The 13,968-nt window shown below is 38.6% G+C and overlaps 1 protein-coding gene across 5 annotated transcripts in view; it reads left to right on the forward strand.

Annotated features, from left to right (window-relative positions):
• TINAG (tubulointerstitial nephritis antigen) overlaps nt 1-13,968 on the forward strand; it is a 50,608-nt gene that overhangs the window by 16,934 nt on the left and 19,706 nt on the right. For 4 of the 5 annotated variants that reach the window (XM_027787824.2, XM_055810109.1, XM_005238120.3 and 1 more), the window contains exons 7-8: nt 9,832-10,012; nt 10,478-10,523. In XM_027787824.2, coding sequence (XP_027643625.2) covers nt 9,832-10,012; nt 10,478-10,523 — 227 coding nt within the window. Of the gene's footprint in view, nt 1-9,831; nt 10,013-10,477; nt 10,529-13,968 lie in introns of all 5 variants that reach the window. The other variant, XM_027787827.2, reaches the window with a different exon arrangement.

The raw sequence follows: 13,968 nt of genomic DNA on the forward strand, positions 1-13,968 counted from the left end.
CGAGGAGCTATGAAGTATTCCCAAAGAAATAAATGAAGACTGTTCTGAATGAGGGCTCAGTGAGAAAACTCTGCAACCACCTAGCTCCCATTTAAGTCTCATTACATCTAGATGTCATTAGCTGTAATGCAACTGAGGGAAATTATAGCCTCTCTAACAGCAAGACAAGAAAGTTTTTTTTTTTTTATATCAAAGGGAATACTGTAAGTGGACTCAAAACTTCTATGGTTCTTGGGTTACAGGTTCTTCATGTTAAACAGCCTTGAGTAAGCAGCCAGTTGCATGAGGCAACATTTTGAAATATTCAAAAGGATCAAACATTATCTTTCTATAAAGGAAATTGTAAACATCCCATCCCAAACTTGTGCCAGAATTCAACACTGTAGCAAGGAGTATACCTAGATCCTTCTTCCTTCAGGTCAGACTAAGCAACCTTAACAGCTCTCACACTCCATGTGAATAGCTAGAAGCTTTTTTTAAAAAAAATTACACATAGTAATTTATAGAATCACAGAATAATTTAGGTTGGAATGAACTTTTGGAGGTCACCTAGTCCAATGTTCTGCTCAAAGCATGACTAACTCTGAAATTAGACCAGGCTGGCTGGGCCGTGTTCCCAGTCAAATTTTGAATAGCTCCAAGGATGGAAGTTCTACAACCTTTCTTGTGGCAGGTTATTTTGTCTGACCACTCTTGTGGTCAAATATTTTTTTTCTTATACCTAGTCAGCACTTTCCTTGGTACATATTGTGACTGGTACTTCTCAAATTTTCACTGTACATCTCCAAGAAGGGTCTTGTCCTGTCTCCTCTGTGACCTCTCCTTATGTAGTTGAAGACAGTAATGAGACCCTCTGTTAGCTTTCTCTTCTCTGGGCTGAACAAATCCAGCTGCCTCAGCCCCTCCTTGCATATCATTTGCTTCAGCCTCATAAGTGCCTTCCACTGGGCTTGCTCTGTTTGTCAGTGTCTTTACTGGGGATCCCATAACTGAACACAGTACTCTAAAAGTAACCCTCCTAAGTGACGATTTAAGGGGAATAATCACTTTTTGCAATGTCTTGGCTATATTCTTGCTCGCACAACCCATTGTCCATGTTTGCTGAGAGGGCCTACTGCTGGCCCACAATCAACTTTCTGTTCATCAGGACCCTAGGTCCTTTGCTATGAAAATGCTTTCTACACAGGCAGTGACCTGCCAGTATTGCTGCATGGGCAGCTCTGGCTGAGAGGCAGGATTTGGCTTCTGCCTTTGTTGATTTTCGTGAGTTTTCTGTCAGCCTGTTAAAGTTGCTCTGAATGGCAGCCCTGCACACTAACCACTCCCCATCAGTCTGGCATCCTCCACAAATTTACTAAGGACCCCTTATGCCCCACTTCCAGATTGCTAATAGACATGCAAAAGTGTTGCAGCTGTGTTGACTCCTGAGAAATGCCACTAGTAAACAGACACCAGTCACTTTGATCTGTCGACTTTTCAGCATGCCAGTCCAGTTCAGTTACTGACCTTGTAAGCAACTTATTTAGTCCAATAAACAAGAAAAACACCACAGGAGACAATGCTGAAAACCTTCCTAAAGTCAAGGTAAATTACATCTACTGCTTTTCTTTCTCTTGGTCATTTCATCATGGTCACACCATCTCATCTTATCATCTCATCATGGTAAAGCATAATTTGCCATGATAAATCTGTGCTGCCTGTTCCCAGACAACTCCTTGAACTTCATGTGCCTGGAAATAGCTTCCAGGAGAATTTGCAATAACCAGATTTTATATATGGTATAATTACATTCTGCTATTTCTCATATTATCAGAAAAAAATAATACTTCCTATTCCATACCAATATCTATTTCGTCTCTCACTTTCATACGCTGTCATCCCTTACTTTGTCTTTGATATACCCAAATCTGACAGACAGAGATCTCAGGTGTGCTGGCTGTCAACATTTAAATTTAGTTAAAAACCGACCAACCAAACCATGGAAAAAACAAAAGAATGTCAGTTGTGATGCATCAGATGTCATTGACATGGCAGCCTGGGGGTACAGGTGAAGACCAAAGCGCTGTCATTCACATGGACACAGTATACAAAGTGATCATTCTGCTTTCTTCACATGTATCAAAGTATTCCTGATCTGACAAGGATTTTGTATTGTTATAGGGAGAGTTTATATCAAGTGTTCCTCTGTCTTTCTGTCTCAGGGTTTAAATACTAAACTGGTTTTGATCTAGATTTTGAGTGGGACACCGTTTAGGTAAGTGGTTAGTGGGCAGTAATGGATTCCATCCAGCGAATGTCCATCAGCAGCTCACAGGAGTAAAGGTGAAGGCTTCATTCATGAAAAAAATGAAAGTTATAGCTTAACATTTATAGCAACTTTTCTGTAACTAGAAGAACAGGCTTCTTTTAATCAGTAGCTCATGCTGCTAAGAGAGTAAATACAATTCTTTCTCACTGAACTGATTGCTTGCCTACCTATGTTAAGGACAGGAGCACAAGAATTAATGGTGTAGATAAGAGATCCATTTTAATGTGTAATATCCACAACAGCTGAAGCAAGTTATTTTTAGAGGAAAAACCCTAAAGAATGCAGCAATAGGACAACTTCCTAGTCTTCTGTTCCCTCTGACTGCATTCCCTGTATACGCACACCTGTCATGTGAAGGGCAGGAGGGGAGATTTTCTCAACCACTAGTGTTTGATCTATCAGCACCCCAGGAAAGCCAAGACCCTTGTGCCTGACCAGTCTGTCAGTGTCCTGCCATAGGGACCCTTCACTGAACAGTCCTGCTGGACTGGAGGGCAATTTGTCTGACTTGTTCAGGGAAACACACCAACAGCACAAGGGGGACTCCTCAGCGGGTCTTCTCACTTCATTTGAATACGTTACCCACTGCCAGCCACTGCAACCACTCACGAAGGATTAACACTAACAGTTTCTAGAATAGCACTCTTTATTCTGCCACAATTTTATATTAATAATGTTTGAAGATTGCTGGTGATAAATACACTGGCTGTAAAGCACACTTTAGATGCTATATCTAGGAACAGCTAACATATGTTAGTTATAGAAAACAGATTCTTACCCACTAGGCGTTCCTATGGGCAAGCAGGCAGGTTCAGCCTGCCAACTGTCCCAGGAGTCTTCCCTAACTTCTCCCCTCATCTGTCCGCCTTTTACACTTTATAGTATGTTACATATTCATTTATCATACATAGGATTGGTTACAAGTTTCTCATTTTTGATGCAAATTAGTATGCATCCTCGGAAAGCACTACTGAGGTTCTCTACACATGCTCCTCAAGTGAGGATTTGCCCTCTTTTGGGGGTGTTATTTGAGTTGGAGGTCGTGATCTCCCACTACCACTGTTGTCTTTATCTTCTTTTCAACTAATTTTCTGTTGATGTCAGTGGATTGGCAACATCTTATCATCCTGTTTCCTCTCATAGCTAGGACTTTCCTTGTTTGGAGGCTTCTTTCTGTGTAACTTAGATAACGGTGGCGTTTTCACTGTCTGTTCTTTGTTTCTTATCCTTCCCAAGTCTGACTACCTTGATTAGAAGTCCCTCAATTCATAACAACTTTAGAGTGGGTCAGATTCACTTAGCTTTGTGAACACTGAGTCAGACTTGGGTAATCTGGGAGTTTAGACAACAATTCCCCCCACCCCTGTCCGGATTTACTTCAGTCCAGGACTAGCCCATTTCCATCGGGTTTAGGTGGGGCTTGAGTGACTCTAGTCATACATATTGTTATTAACTGTTATAGTGTGCCCAGTGAGGTGTAGTAGTACCGTGGAGGCAGGTAACTCTGAGATAGAGGTGTGTGCCAGTATTGCAATGAGATTATTTCATCTGAGGAAAGTCATTTTGCCACAATGGTTGACTCAGCCACGGACATCTAGTGGATCCTTCATGTGACAGCTGGTATGCAGCTTATCCGCTGTGTGGTGCCATCAAGTTCCCGTTCCTGCAGGGAGCACAACAGAGCATGGCTGCTGTGTTTCCACTCCGCTCCATCTTCTGTCATTCCTACCAGCATGTGCTGAGCTGGCAGGACGTGTTGCTTAGGGAACTGTGGTGATGTAGATTCCGTGCATGCCAACCATCCTGAAGGTGATAGCTGCATTTTACCCTAAAAAGATTGCTTTAATACTATGCTTCTATTAGGACCCAATTTTCTTTATTTCCCCCTCCTCATGCTGGTTTCCCTACACCACCATGAGCCCATAATAATAAGATTCTTCCTGCACCAGAAAGCTGCATTTTTTTTTTTTTTATCTGAAGCAGTGTAGTCAGTGACCCAGCCTGTTCTGCAGAGGTGGTTTCAGTATACAAGAGTTAACTTATTTCTATAAGGAAAGCAAGGCAGACTGAAGCTGTATGAGGCACTTCATTTTCACCCTAGCTGTACCCAGCCAGGACCTCGTGCTGGTGTGAACGCAGTAGCGACAAGATTGCCCCCTGCCTGACCGCAGAGTACCAGTGTGAAAGTGGTGTGCAGGGCAGTCTTTCTGACTGGTATAAGCCTGGAAGCATACTGACAGGTCACCTCAGCTCACCAGAGCACACCTGTGAACTTGTGTTGACTCCTAAATACTTGCATTATTGCTCAGTCACCTGAGATGCCTCATGGTATTCACCAGCCTCTTGCAGCTGACTGAGTAAAGGACCTGCAGAGTAGGTGTCAGAACCATCACAAATTTTTGGAGACTAGCTAGATCCCCAATAAATCTCTGCAGTTCAACACTATTTTCTTAGTCATTTTAAGCTTTCTGGTCCCCATGGAGCCAGCTCCAACATGTACAACATCGTCATGCTCTCACAGACCTTTTCCTGCTACCCATTCTTACTCTCCGTCATTGGATTCACCATCAAAGCACCACACACAAAAATACCTCTACATACTTGTTTTTATAAACAACATTTCTAAATCCTGATTTTCTTTCCTGAAATTCAAATATTTCAAATTCTGTTCCAACAGTTCCAGACACAAAGAAACACCTTAAGGAAAATATCTGTGAGGACAGATCCTGGAGGAACACAGGAATGGCTATGCTGAGTCTGAGAAAGGGTCTCTGACAGTGGCCAAGAGCAAATAGTATATAAAAAAATCAGTTAAAATTTTTGATTCACTGGACTGATTATTTAATAACTGTTTTTAGCTTAAACTCTTTACCTTTGACAATGAAAAACTGGAAATTTATGGAATAGGAGTCTGAAGTGTCTTTTGAATGAGACCTATTTATAGTGCTTGTCTCCTCATGCTTTCAGACTACTTTTATTTTATGAACCAGTATATTGCAATCATTTTTTTCATTATCTCCACACTCTGCAATAGGGAGAAAGCATATTGATCTTCTGTGTGGGCTTGTATATTTTCACAGCATGTGTTTAATGCTGTTTTAAATCTTCTGGTTTTCTGATTTCTGAAGTAGGCTTATCTCAGGTTTTTGATAGATTTTCAGGAAAATCGAGTACTGGCCTAAACTATCCCCAATTAAGTCAATGGAAGACTTTCATAAAGCTCAGTGAGGTTAGACTAGTGCTGAGACCTGACTTTTCAGAATCACTGAGCACCCAATTAACAGTGAAATCTGTTATGAGCTGAATCACTGTTTAACTCTTACTGACTCTCTCTCTTCCTCCATTCATTAAAGAATAAATCTGTATTCTATTTCTAATTATTATTAATTTTAGGCATTTCAGTTACAAGCCATAATTTGGGAGGAATCAGTGTGGTTTGAAAACATTTATTTTATCTGCTGAGGGAACTTAAAATCTTATAATCTTTAAGAATGAAGAAGAAACGTTTCATTTCCAAGTAGTAAAAATGTTATAAACACTTGAAAGTAAATACTGCTTCTAATCAGAGCTTATTCCAACTTCTACGTTGGGCTCTTAGCAGTTGCAGGGTATGAAAAAAATATTATTGTTACTAGTTTTGACCAACTTGCTAATAATATAATCTAAAAAATAGATTATGTTCTCATCTCACAAACCTATAAATACAATATAAACACAAAAGTTTTCATTGAGCACATAAACATGACATCAGATGAATTCTTCCAAGAATGTATGAACACGTCACAGATTTCACTGCTTCTCACTAGATGCCGCTTGCTTCTAGTAGTATTTTTGAATACTTGTATGTAAATGTGCACGTAAACACACATTTATTTCTCTTTTTCTTTTGTGACTCTTCTGGCAAGGTCTTCTTCAAATGTTTTTAATGTTTACTGTTGTGCTGATGCTTCAGCACATACAAGCTCATGTTTAGCAAAAAGCTGTTAAAATATGTTAATTGTGAGTGCAGAAACTGTGGTTAGTGAAAAGATTCAAAAGTGACTGTTGGTTCAGAATCAGTCAACACGTCTGGGTTACCACACAGCTCCCAGTGTGCCAGTGTGGCATTTGGTGCTTCACTTCTTTTGCCACAGAAGTAAGACCCATCTATTCGGAACCTGTGGTAACTTCAGTGGAACAATCCAACTGAAAGGCGGGGAAAAAAAATCCCTACCCCAGGAATGAATTTCTCCTCTGTTGTATCCCTCCAAGGTGTTTCTAAGTCCACCTGGGGAACAGGTATCATACCATTCCTTACACTGGCTTTCAATCATTTACTCCTTGCCTGCTTATGCTAGATCATGCTCTGAGGACTGTATTTGCTCACCTTTCCTGCCTTGCAGGCCTGATTGCACTAAGCGGCAATCCTTTATTTCTTTTGGAAATCTGTGATCAGTGGTAACTAGAATGATTATGTATATAAAGACAGATAAATTTTATAAACATTATATATGTATACAGACATAATCAAAAAATTTGCTTCACCTGGCAATAGAAACAAAGCATAATAAATTTTAAAATTAGTAACAACAACCCCTGTATATTTGGACCAAATACTTACCATTCCCCGTTGGAAATCTGGGAATCCAGAATACCTTCAGGCATTCAGAAGGGTTTAAAAGGGTTTGCCAGTGAGTAGACTGAGGACCTAAGCGATGGCAGCCTAAAAACCTTGGATGGAGGATCCCTTTTCATGCAGGCAGAACTATTGCTTTTTGCAGCTTCTGGGTGTGCTGGTGTAGTTTGGGCAGAAAGAATTTGGTAAGCAAAAAGACATTCTTCTCAGGGTCCATTTTTCTACCATGTTAAATGCTAGTGTCTTATTCAAAGTAGTTGAAGCACGTATGTGCTTATCTTATAAAAATCCTAAGTATACATAGGCAAACATAACTATCCTCAATATTGTGTGGAAAATACAGTTTTCAGTTCTTCAGATTCAGAAAGTACAGTACAATTGGCAAGCTACTTGAATACATATCCTATTTATAGGGCTGCCTATTTTAAAATATTCTGCTTCACTGAACTATTTAATTATGCTCTTTAAAAGAAACCCTTTCATAGGCCTCCATGGCATAATCACAGAAATGTTTATATTGCTTCGGAAACATCTATGAGTATACTGTAGAAAACTAAGAGGTCCCAGGATCTCACAGAAAGGATAAAATAATAAGTGGAAGATTCAGTGTGCCTTTATTTGGGTATTTCAGATTGTTAGCAAGTGCATTTTAAATATATGTTTTGTTTCCTTCACTTTATTGAAATAAAAAGGATTCAGTTAGTCAAACAGTCAAAATGGCTGTACAATTCAGGATAAGTTGCTTGAAAGAAACAAACACTGCATGAAGCAGCAGTTCATTTGATGTATTGCCAGGGTAAAGAATTAGAACCTCTCCTTACCTTTCCTTGAAACCATGTCTTATTTTCATTGTCCCTCCACATTCTTGGGTGCAACGAGGGCTCTTAAATTGTGCTTCAAAGCTTATTTGATTTAGCACTCTGGAGATTTTCAAATCCAAAATTAACATGGATTTAAGTCTCAGGCAAGTTATCACAGCTCCTCCACGATCACTCCTCTGAACACATCAGTGTCAAATGCTTTTGAGTCTTTGAAGCCTGCAACTCGAAACATGTCAGGCAGATGAAGCTTTTTTTTGTTATTCCAAGAGTTCTCTTTGTTTCATTCAAAGCAATAAATATGATTCATATATTTGATATTGCACATTTCCCCCATGATTCTTTTCATAGATGGATTTTTGTGGTTTTGAAATCTGTTAGAAGCTGCCCAGTGATTACTTGACGTAGTATTTTTAAATTAACGTATTTGTAGAATATAGAATTTAATTTACAAGTGTGAAAAATGAGTCATATTTCTTTTAGATAAATTCCAAAACCCTGAAGTAAAAAGTTTTAATGCAATTTTATAATAAGGGGTGAGAAAAATGTAACTGCTGTATCTGTGAGTGAAAGCTCTCTTAGCATCTAGGAAACACCTTGAGATAGATGCTTTGCTACAAAATTGCCAGGATGTTTTCAGGAGATGTAGAGACCAGACACATACCCATGTGATATCATGGCACAATCTGTCATTTTAGTTTCTTTGAGTGTCTCATTGCTATCAATAACCGGGACCTGACAGAATCCTTGGGGCCTGAGCGCCCTGGGAGAGTCCCCAGCCTTTTGCACACACTGGATGCCACTTAACAAGTCACAAAGTTTGTCTTTGTCCTTCGGTCCACATTCACTTCCAGGCATAAACCTATCTTTCCTTTAAGGAAAGAATAGTCTGAATGTTACTTCAAAAGAGAAAAGCTGTAAAATCACAGTGAGTCCCACCTTTCTGGTACTTACCTGATCTCACCTTACCTGTTCTATGTTATATATTTTGTCAGTGTTTCGATCTGGACCAAGTCTTTCCTGACAGCATCACTCCAGATAATTTATTATTTTTATTTCCCTTTGTGAATCAAAATGGAGGAACCCAGTCACCAGCCCCTGTCTAAATACTTTCCCTAGTACTGATCTGTGGTTGCATTGGTCACTAACTTACCAAAAGCTCCGCGCTTAACATCTTCTGAGACTATGTTCTCACTTGTAGCTATCTCCCATGGATTCTAGTAGTAGAGGTTCAGTTAAGGGGGTACACTCCTTCTAGAAGCTTGTTGGTAGTACTATTGGCATTAATCAATAAGGGTTATACCTGTATTGAGAAGAAGCACCACATTTACTCATATGCAAACAGGAAACCAATTATTTGTACCCAAAACTTTAAAAACAAATATAGGATTTTTAATCACAACAAATGCTCACAGAAATGGGAGAAACTATTCTCTTTATATTGTCAGGAAAAATGAAAGGTCAGAGACTTTTTAGCTGAAGGAAATAAGAAGACCTGTAGCTTTTCACCAGCATTCTTTTAGAAAATGTAGATAAAACTAGAAAATGCTTTATTTCCCTTATATTTTTTCTGCTGCAAATATGCCCATTTCAGAGGACATTTTTGCTAAATGGATCCTGTTGACAACATTGGTAATTTATTGATCTTATTCAATGTGAATTTTAATGCATCATTAATGAGATGAATGTACTAGGTGACAAGTGTTAAAACATTTTCTACCCTACCTCTCTAGAGAAGGGTGGGGAGAGGACTACTGCAACTGAAACTTAATCATAAACATAGTGCCTACGAATTGAAGCAAACACCTTCTAGCTGAAGACATGAGACATTCACACCTTTGAAGATGGAGGGACTCTGTAAATATGACAGTTGTAAAATATTTAAAAGCTTGAAATAGAACTGCGAAAATGTTTAAGCAAGCTAACACATAGGTGTGGTGCTTAGAGACATGGTTTGGTGATGGGCTTGGCAGTCCTGGGTTAATGGTTGGACCTGAAGATCTTAAAGGTCTCTTCCAACCTAAATGATTCTATGATTCTATAATTCTATGATTCTTATCAACTTTTAATTTTTTTTAATATCTGAACAGGGTTGTATCCTATGCTTGTTATCCATCATTTTGGAACAATCACCTGGAGCTATCAGGTGCAAATCGCTGTTATGTGTCAAGTGAATATGGAAAAAACTATACAAATGGACCATGTCCCAATGCTTTAGAAGAATCCAATCGGTTATACCGGTGTGCCTCTCACTACAGGGTCTCCTCAAAAGTAAGTTCATGTTGTTGTTCATCCATTGTCTCATCTACTTTTCTGCTTTGGGGCTTGAAAATTATCTGGCATATGGAAATATGTTCACTTTACTTGAAGACTAGAGCTGTGCATTTTCCTTGATATGCCCTTGTATTTCCAGAAGAGTTTAAACTCTTTATAGTTTCTTAATCATCTCTTTAATGGTGCTGCTTTGTGATCCTATAGAATGTAGAGATAAAAAAGACAGTATGTAGTCATAACTGGGCATTAATGCTTCTTAAACATGTTTCTGAAGGTTTTGTTCACTTGGCGAACCAAATAATCTAAATATTCTCTGGCAGAAATACAAGTACAACGGTACATTTATACAGTAGGTGTGTGTGTGTATGTACACAACAATAAATTAGTATGGGGTTTAATTTTATTTAATAGAATATATTATCTTCCCTTGCTCTCTCTGCTGTTGCTCTCGCCTCCCTTCAGGAAACTGACATAATGAAAGAAATCATGGACAAAGGACCAGTGCAAGGTATGGTAAGTTTGGAAGATGTTAATATTACTATTCTTATTAAAAAAATTAAAGCGTGCAATGTCCTTGTATCAAAATATTAGAGAACACAAATTGCATTCCACAGTGAATAAAACAGACATAAGCACTATAATTCATCCTGGGATGTTTGGTGGGCTACTGCATCAGAGTCCATAGTAAGTAAAATGACCTTGAGCTGGACTTGTTGAAAATGTGCCTTTTTCCCATAACAGTTCTTTGCTCATTGATGAAATAGCAATTTGGGTCTGTGCAGGAGGAGTTGAATACTAGGCAAAGCTCGGCTCTGTAGGGCTGGGATTGATTCCCCTAATGACTGAAGCCAGCCCACCAAGCCTTCACTCCTCTGAAGGGAACGCTGCAGTATATGGGCCCTCTAGCAAACCGTTTAGTGCTGCAATACTCCCAGAATCTCCCCTTTCAGAGCCCAAATGCTCTTGTTGGTTGCAGAGGGCTATCAGTTTTGAATTTTTCTGCTGAGCCCTGCAATGAGGAACCATGACCTCTTAGAGAAATTAAGAGACTTCGGCAGGGAGTGAGAAACTGCAAATGAGTGGTTTAGCCTGAATACTGTCCGTTTGCAGTCATGGATGGTGCTGGCAGCACCTGCAATTGCAGGTTCCTGCTCATACCCCAGGCCAGTGTCACTGGAGAGGTTGAAGGGTGTGGGGTTTGGGGTCATGGGCAAGGTCACAGTGCAGGATGTCCTCCCCTCTTTGATGGATGGCTGATGCAAAACCAAAGCATTTTACTTCAGAGGGCTTCTGCATTTCTACTGCCCTCAATTATATAATTAATTATCATAACCTCCAATTTATTATTGAAATGGTCTTGATTATTAGATTTCATTCTTTTCAGTGCACCACGGAGTTAAAATTATTTCTTAAAGCTCTTTATGTGGTCAGTGCAATTAAGCTGAAGCTCAGACTTAACAAGATCAATATTATCAGTATTTTTTGCTCTGTCCAAGTTAATTTGCTCAAGGAAAATATTTTTTCCCTTGCTGCATTTGATCTAGAAGTGAACACAGTAGCTTCCATTGGTTTTAAGAAAGTAAAAAAAATAAGATGCTCATGATAAAATTTCAGACCTCTCTCTAATATTGTATTTGTAGTCCATGTATACACAGTTTGCTTGCTTAATCTGTCAGTACTAAATCTTCCTCAAAAAATAATCTATATTCAGCTATTTTTTAGGTTTTAACCACTCAATAATTCATACAATATTTTGAAGTGTCAATGCTTTTTTGAGAGAAAATGTGTCTCAGTTTAAGGTAATTCTGTATGTGGAAAAATCAAGATCTAATGAAAAGTATATAACCAAGTGCGTATATCACTGAGTGAAATCACTTTCCATTTATCTGTTGTTATAATGAGATTTTTAAATGAGTCACAGTTACAACCTAATAATTTGTCACTGATTCTTCTGTCTTCCTGTGCTACAGAGCATAATTCTAATTTTAAAAACATATCATACTATCTTTTTCCCCCAAAAAAATCCTGCCAATGATCTTCAGCTACTGAAAGAGATTTATCCATTATTCATTCAATTGTCGTTCCTCGAGAACTTACAAAGCACTTATGGCCAGTCTTATCTAATGTACTAAGTAATGTTTAATAGCTGAAAACATTCAAAATCCTTTCACGATCATGATGTAGAAAGTCAGCCTGTTTGATGAGGAATGTGCTTGGATTTTGGGGCGTATTTAAAGTTAAGAAAAATATATATTTTTGAACAATTGTGAAACAGTAGGTGTAGAAATGTAATAGAAAATGTTATACAGCTTTTGAGTCTGAATGACAAATTCTTTCTGACATACGTCATTGTTTTCTAAGGTACAGGAACTGAGCAATTAGCACTTTCAGATGGAAATGAAGAAACACTTGTTTTTTAAAAAATCAGTTTTGAAATAAACATAGTGAAGTTTCATTAATGCTTTGAAAACATTCAAATGGACAATCTAATATTGCCCATTCATCTTTGTTTTTTTAAATGGACTTTAGGAAATACTCTGATAGTTACAGTGCTGACATAGGAAAATAATCCTTACTGTCACATTAGTCAGTCCCAATCAAAAGAAGAAAAGCTAACACATTAGTGCAATATATCTAAGTTTTGACCCTACATAACATTTCAGCTATCATGATCTTGGATAAAAAGTATTTGATTTGCTGACACAAGAAAAAGATCTGGAGAAAGTACTACCCTACATTAATGTGCAGTGCTACACTTAGTTCCTTTTCTAGCAACTACTTTATATCTTCATATGTCTTAGAGACACAGTTTCTTATTTAGGAATGTTATGCAGAGGAATCTATACTGGAATGAATCTTATAATCCGCTGCATTTATATGCATAGATATGACAGCTCAGCATGACCAAAGTAGCTCATGCATACGCTAAAGTCAACTTTATGAAAATCACTACCTCTGGTGATTAATTAATAATTAATCCATTCATTTTGGAAAATGCAAAGTCTCTTCTACGTAGGAGGGAACAAAGTTGGCTAGTAGACTGAGGTCATCTCATCCTCCGTCCATATTAGGACAAAGTCACTGAATAAATAAAAATATCTCGGTGCTTGATTTTTAATTATCATCTCTTTGTCCACTCTACAGTTCATACACCCAGCTCACTTAGCTCCAAAGACTGTATCATTACTTAGCTCCTGATTGCAGTGTATATACATACAGATATACATAAGTATATATATTTACTTCTATATATACATACATATAAACACACATACACTAAACGTAGATCTAACACGTAATCATGGATAACATTCTCTAATGTAGACTAAAGTTATTCTGGAATTACATGGCAAAATTTTATATTTAATTTCTGTGGCAATAATTTAGGTATGATGTTTCTTCGCAGAGCCAAGAACATGTGTTTGATTTAGAGCTGCTGATAAAGAATAGGTTTCTGAAACTGAACATATGGACCTTGATTTCAAAGAACTATGGGATTTAGAAATGAAACTACCTTCTCCTGGCCCAGGCTGATGATGAATGATATCTTCTAACCTCAGCCCTCCAGTGGGAGAAGTGAATTTTGCAGTCCTTACACTCAGCCCTCCAGTGGGAGAAGTGAATTTTGCAGTCCTTACACTCAGCCCTGTTTCTTTGCCTCCCTTTGGCCACGGTATCAAAACAAGATCCAGGGAAGCCTCTACAGTAATTTTTGGAATGACTCATCCCTTTCACTTCTTTGACACTCTCACCCGGACTAATGCCAATGGAAGTCTTCTTTCCCCTTTCTGTTCCTTTGCACTGCTTTAAAGCTTTCCCTCCACAGGCTCCTCTGCAGCTCAGAAACCTCAACAGCTGGTATTTTACATAGTGGTACAGGGACATCCGCAGGAGTTAAACTCCTGGCTCTGTACACTGGTAAGCCTGGGGGCAGAGGGAGGGAGGCAGCCTAT

The sequence above is a fragment of the Falco peregrinus genome, chromosome 7 (genome assembly GCF_023634155.1).
Source record: "Falco peregrinus isolate bFalPer1 chromosome 7, bFalPer1.pri, whole genome shotgun sequence".
Lineage (NCBI taxonomy): Eukaryota > Metazoa > Chordata > Aves > Falconiformes > Falconidae > Falco > Falco peregrinus.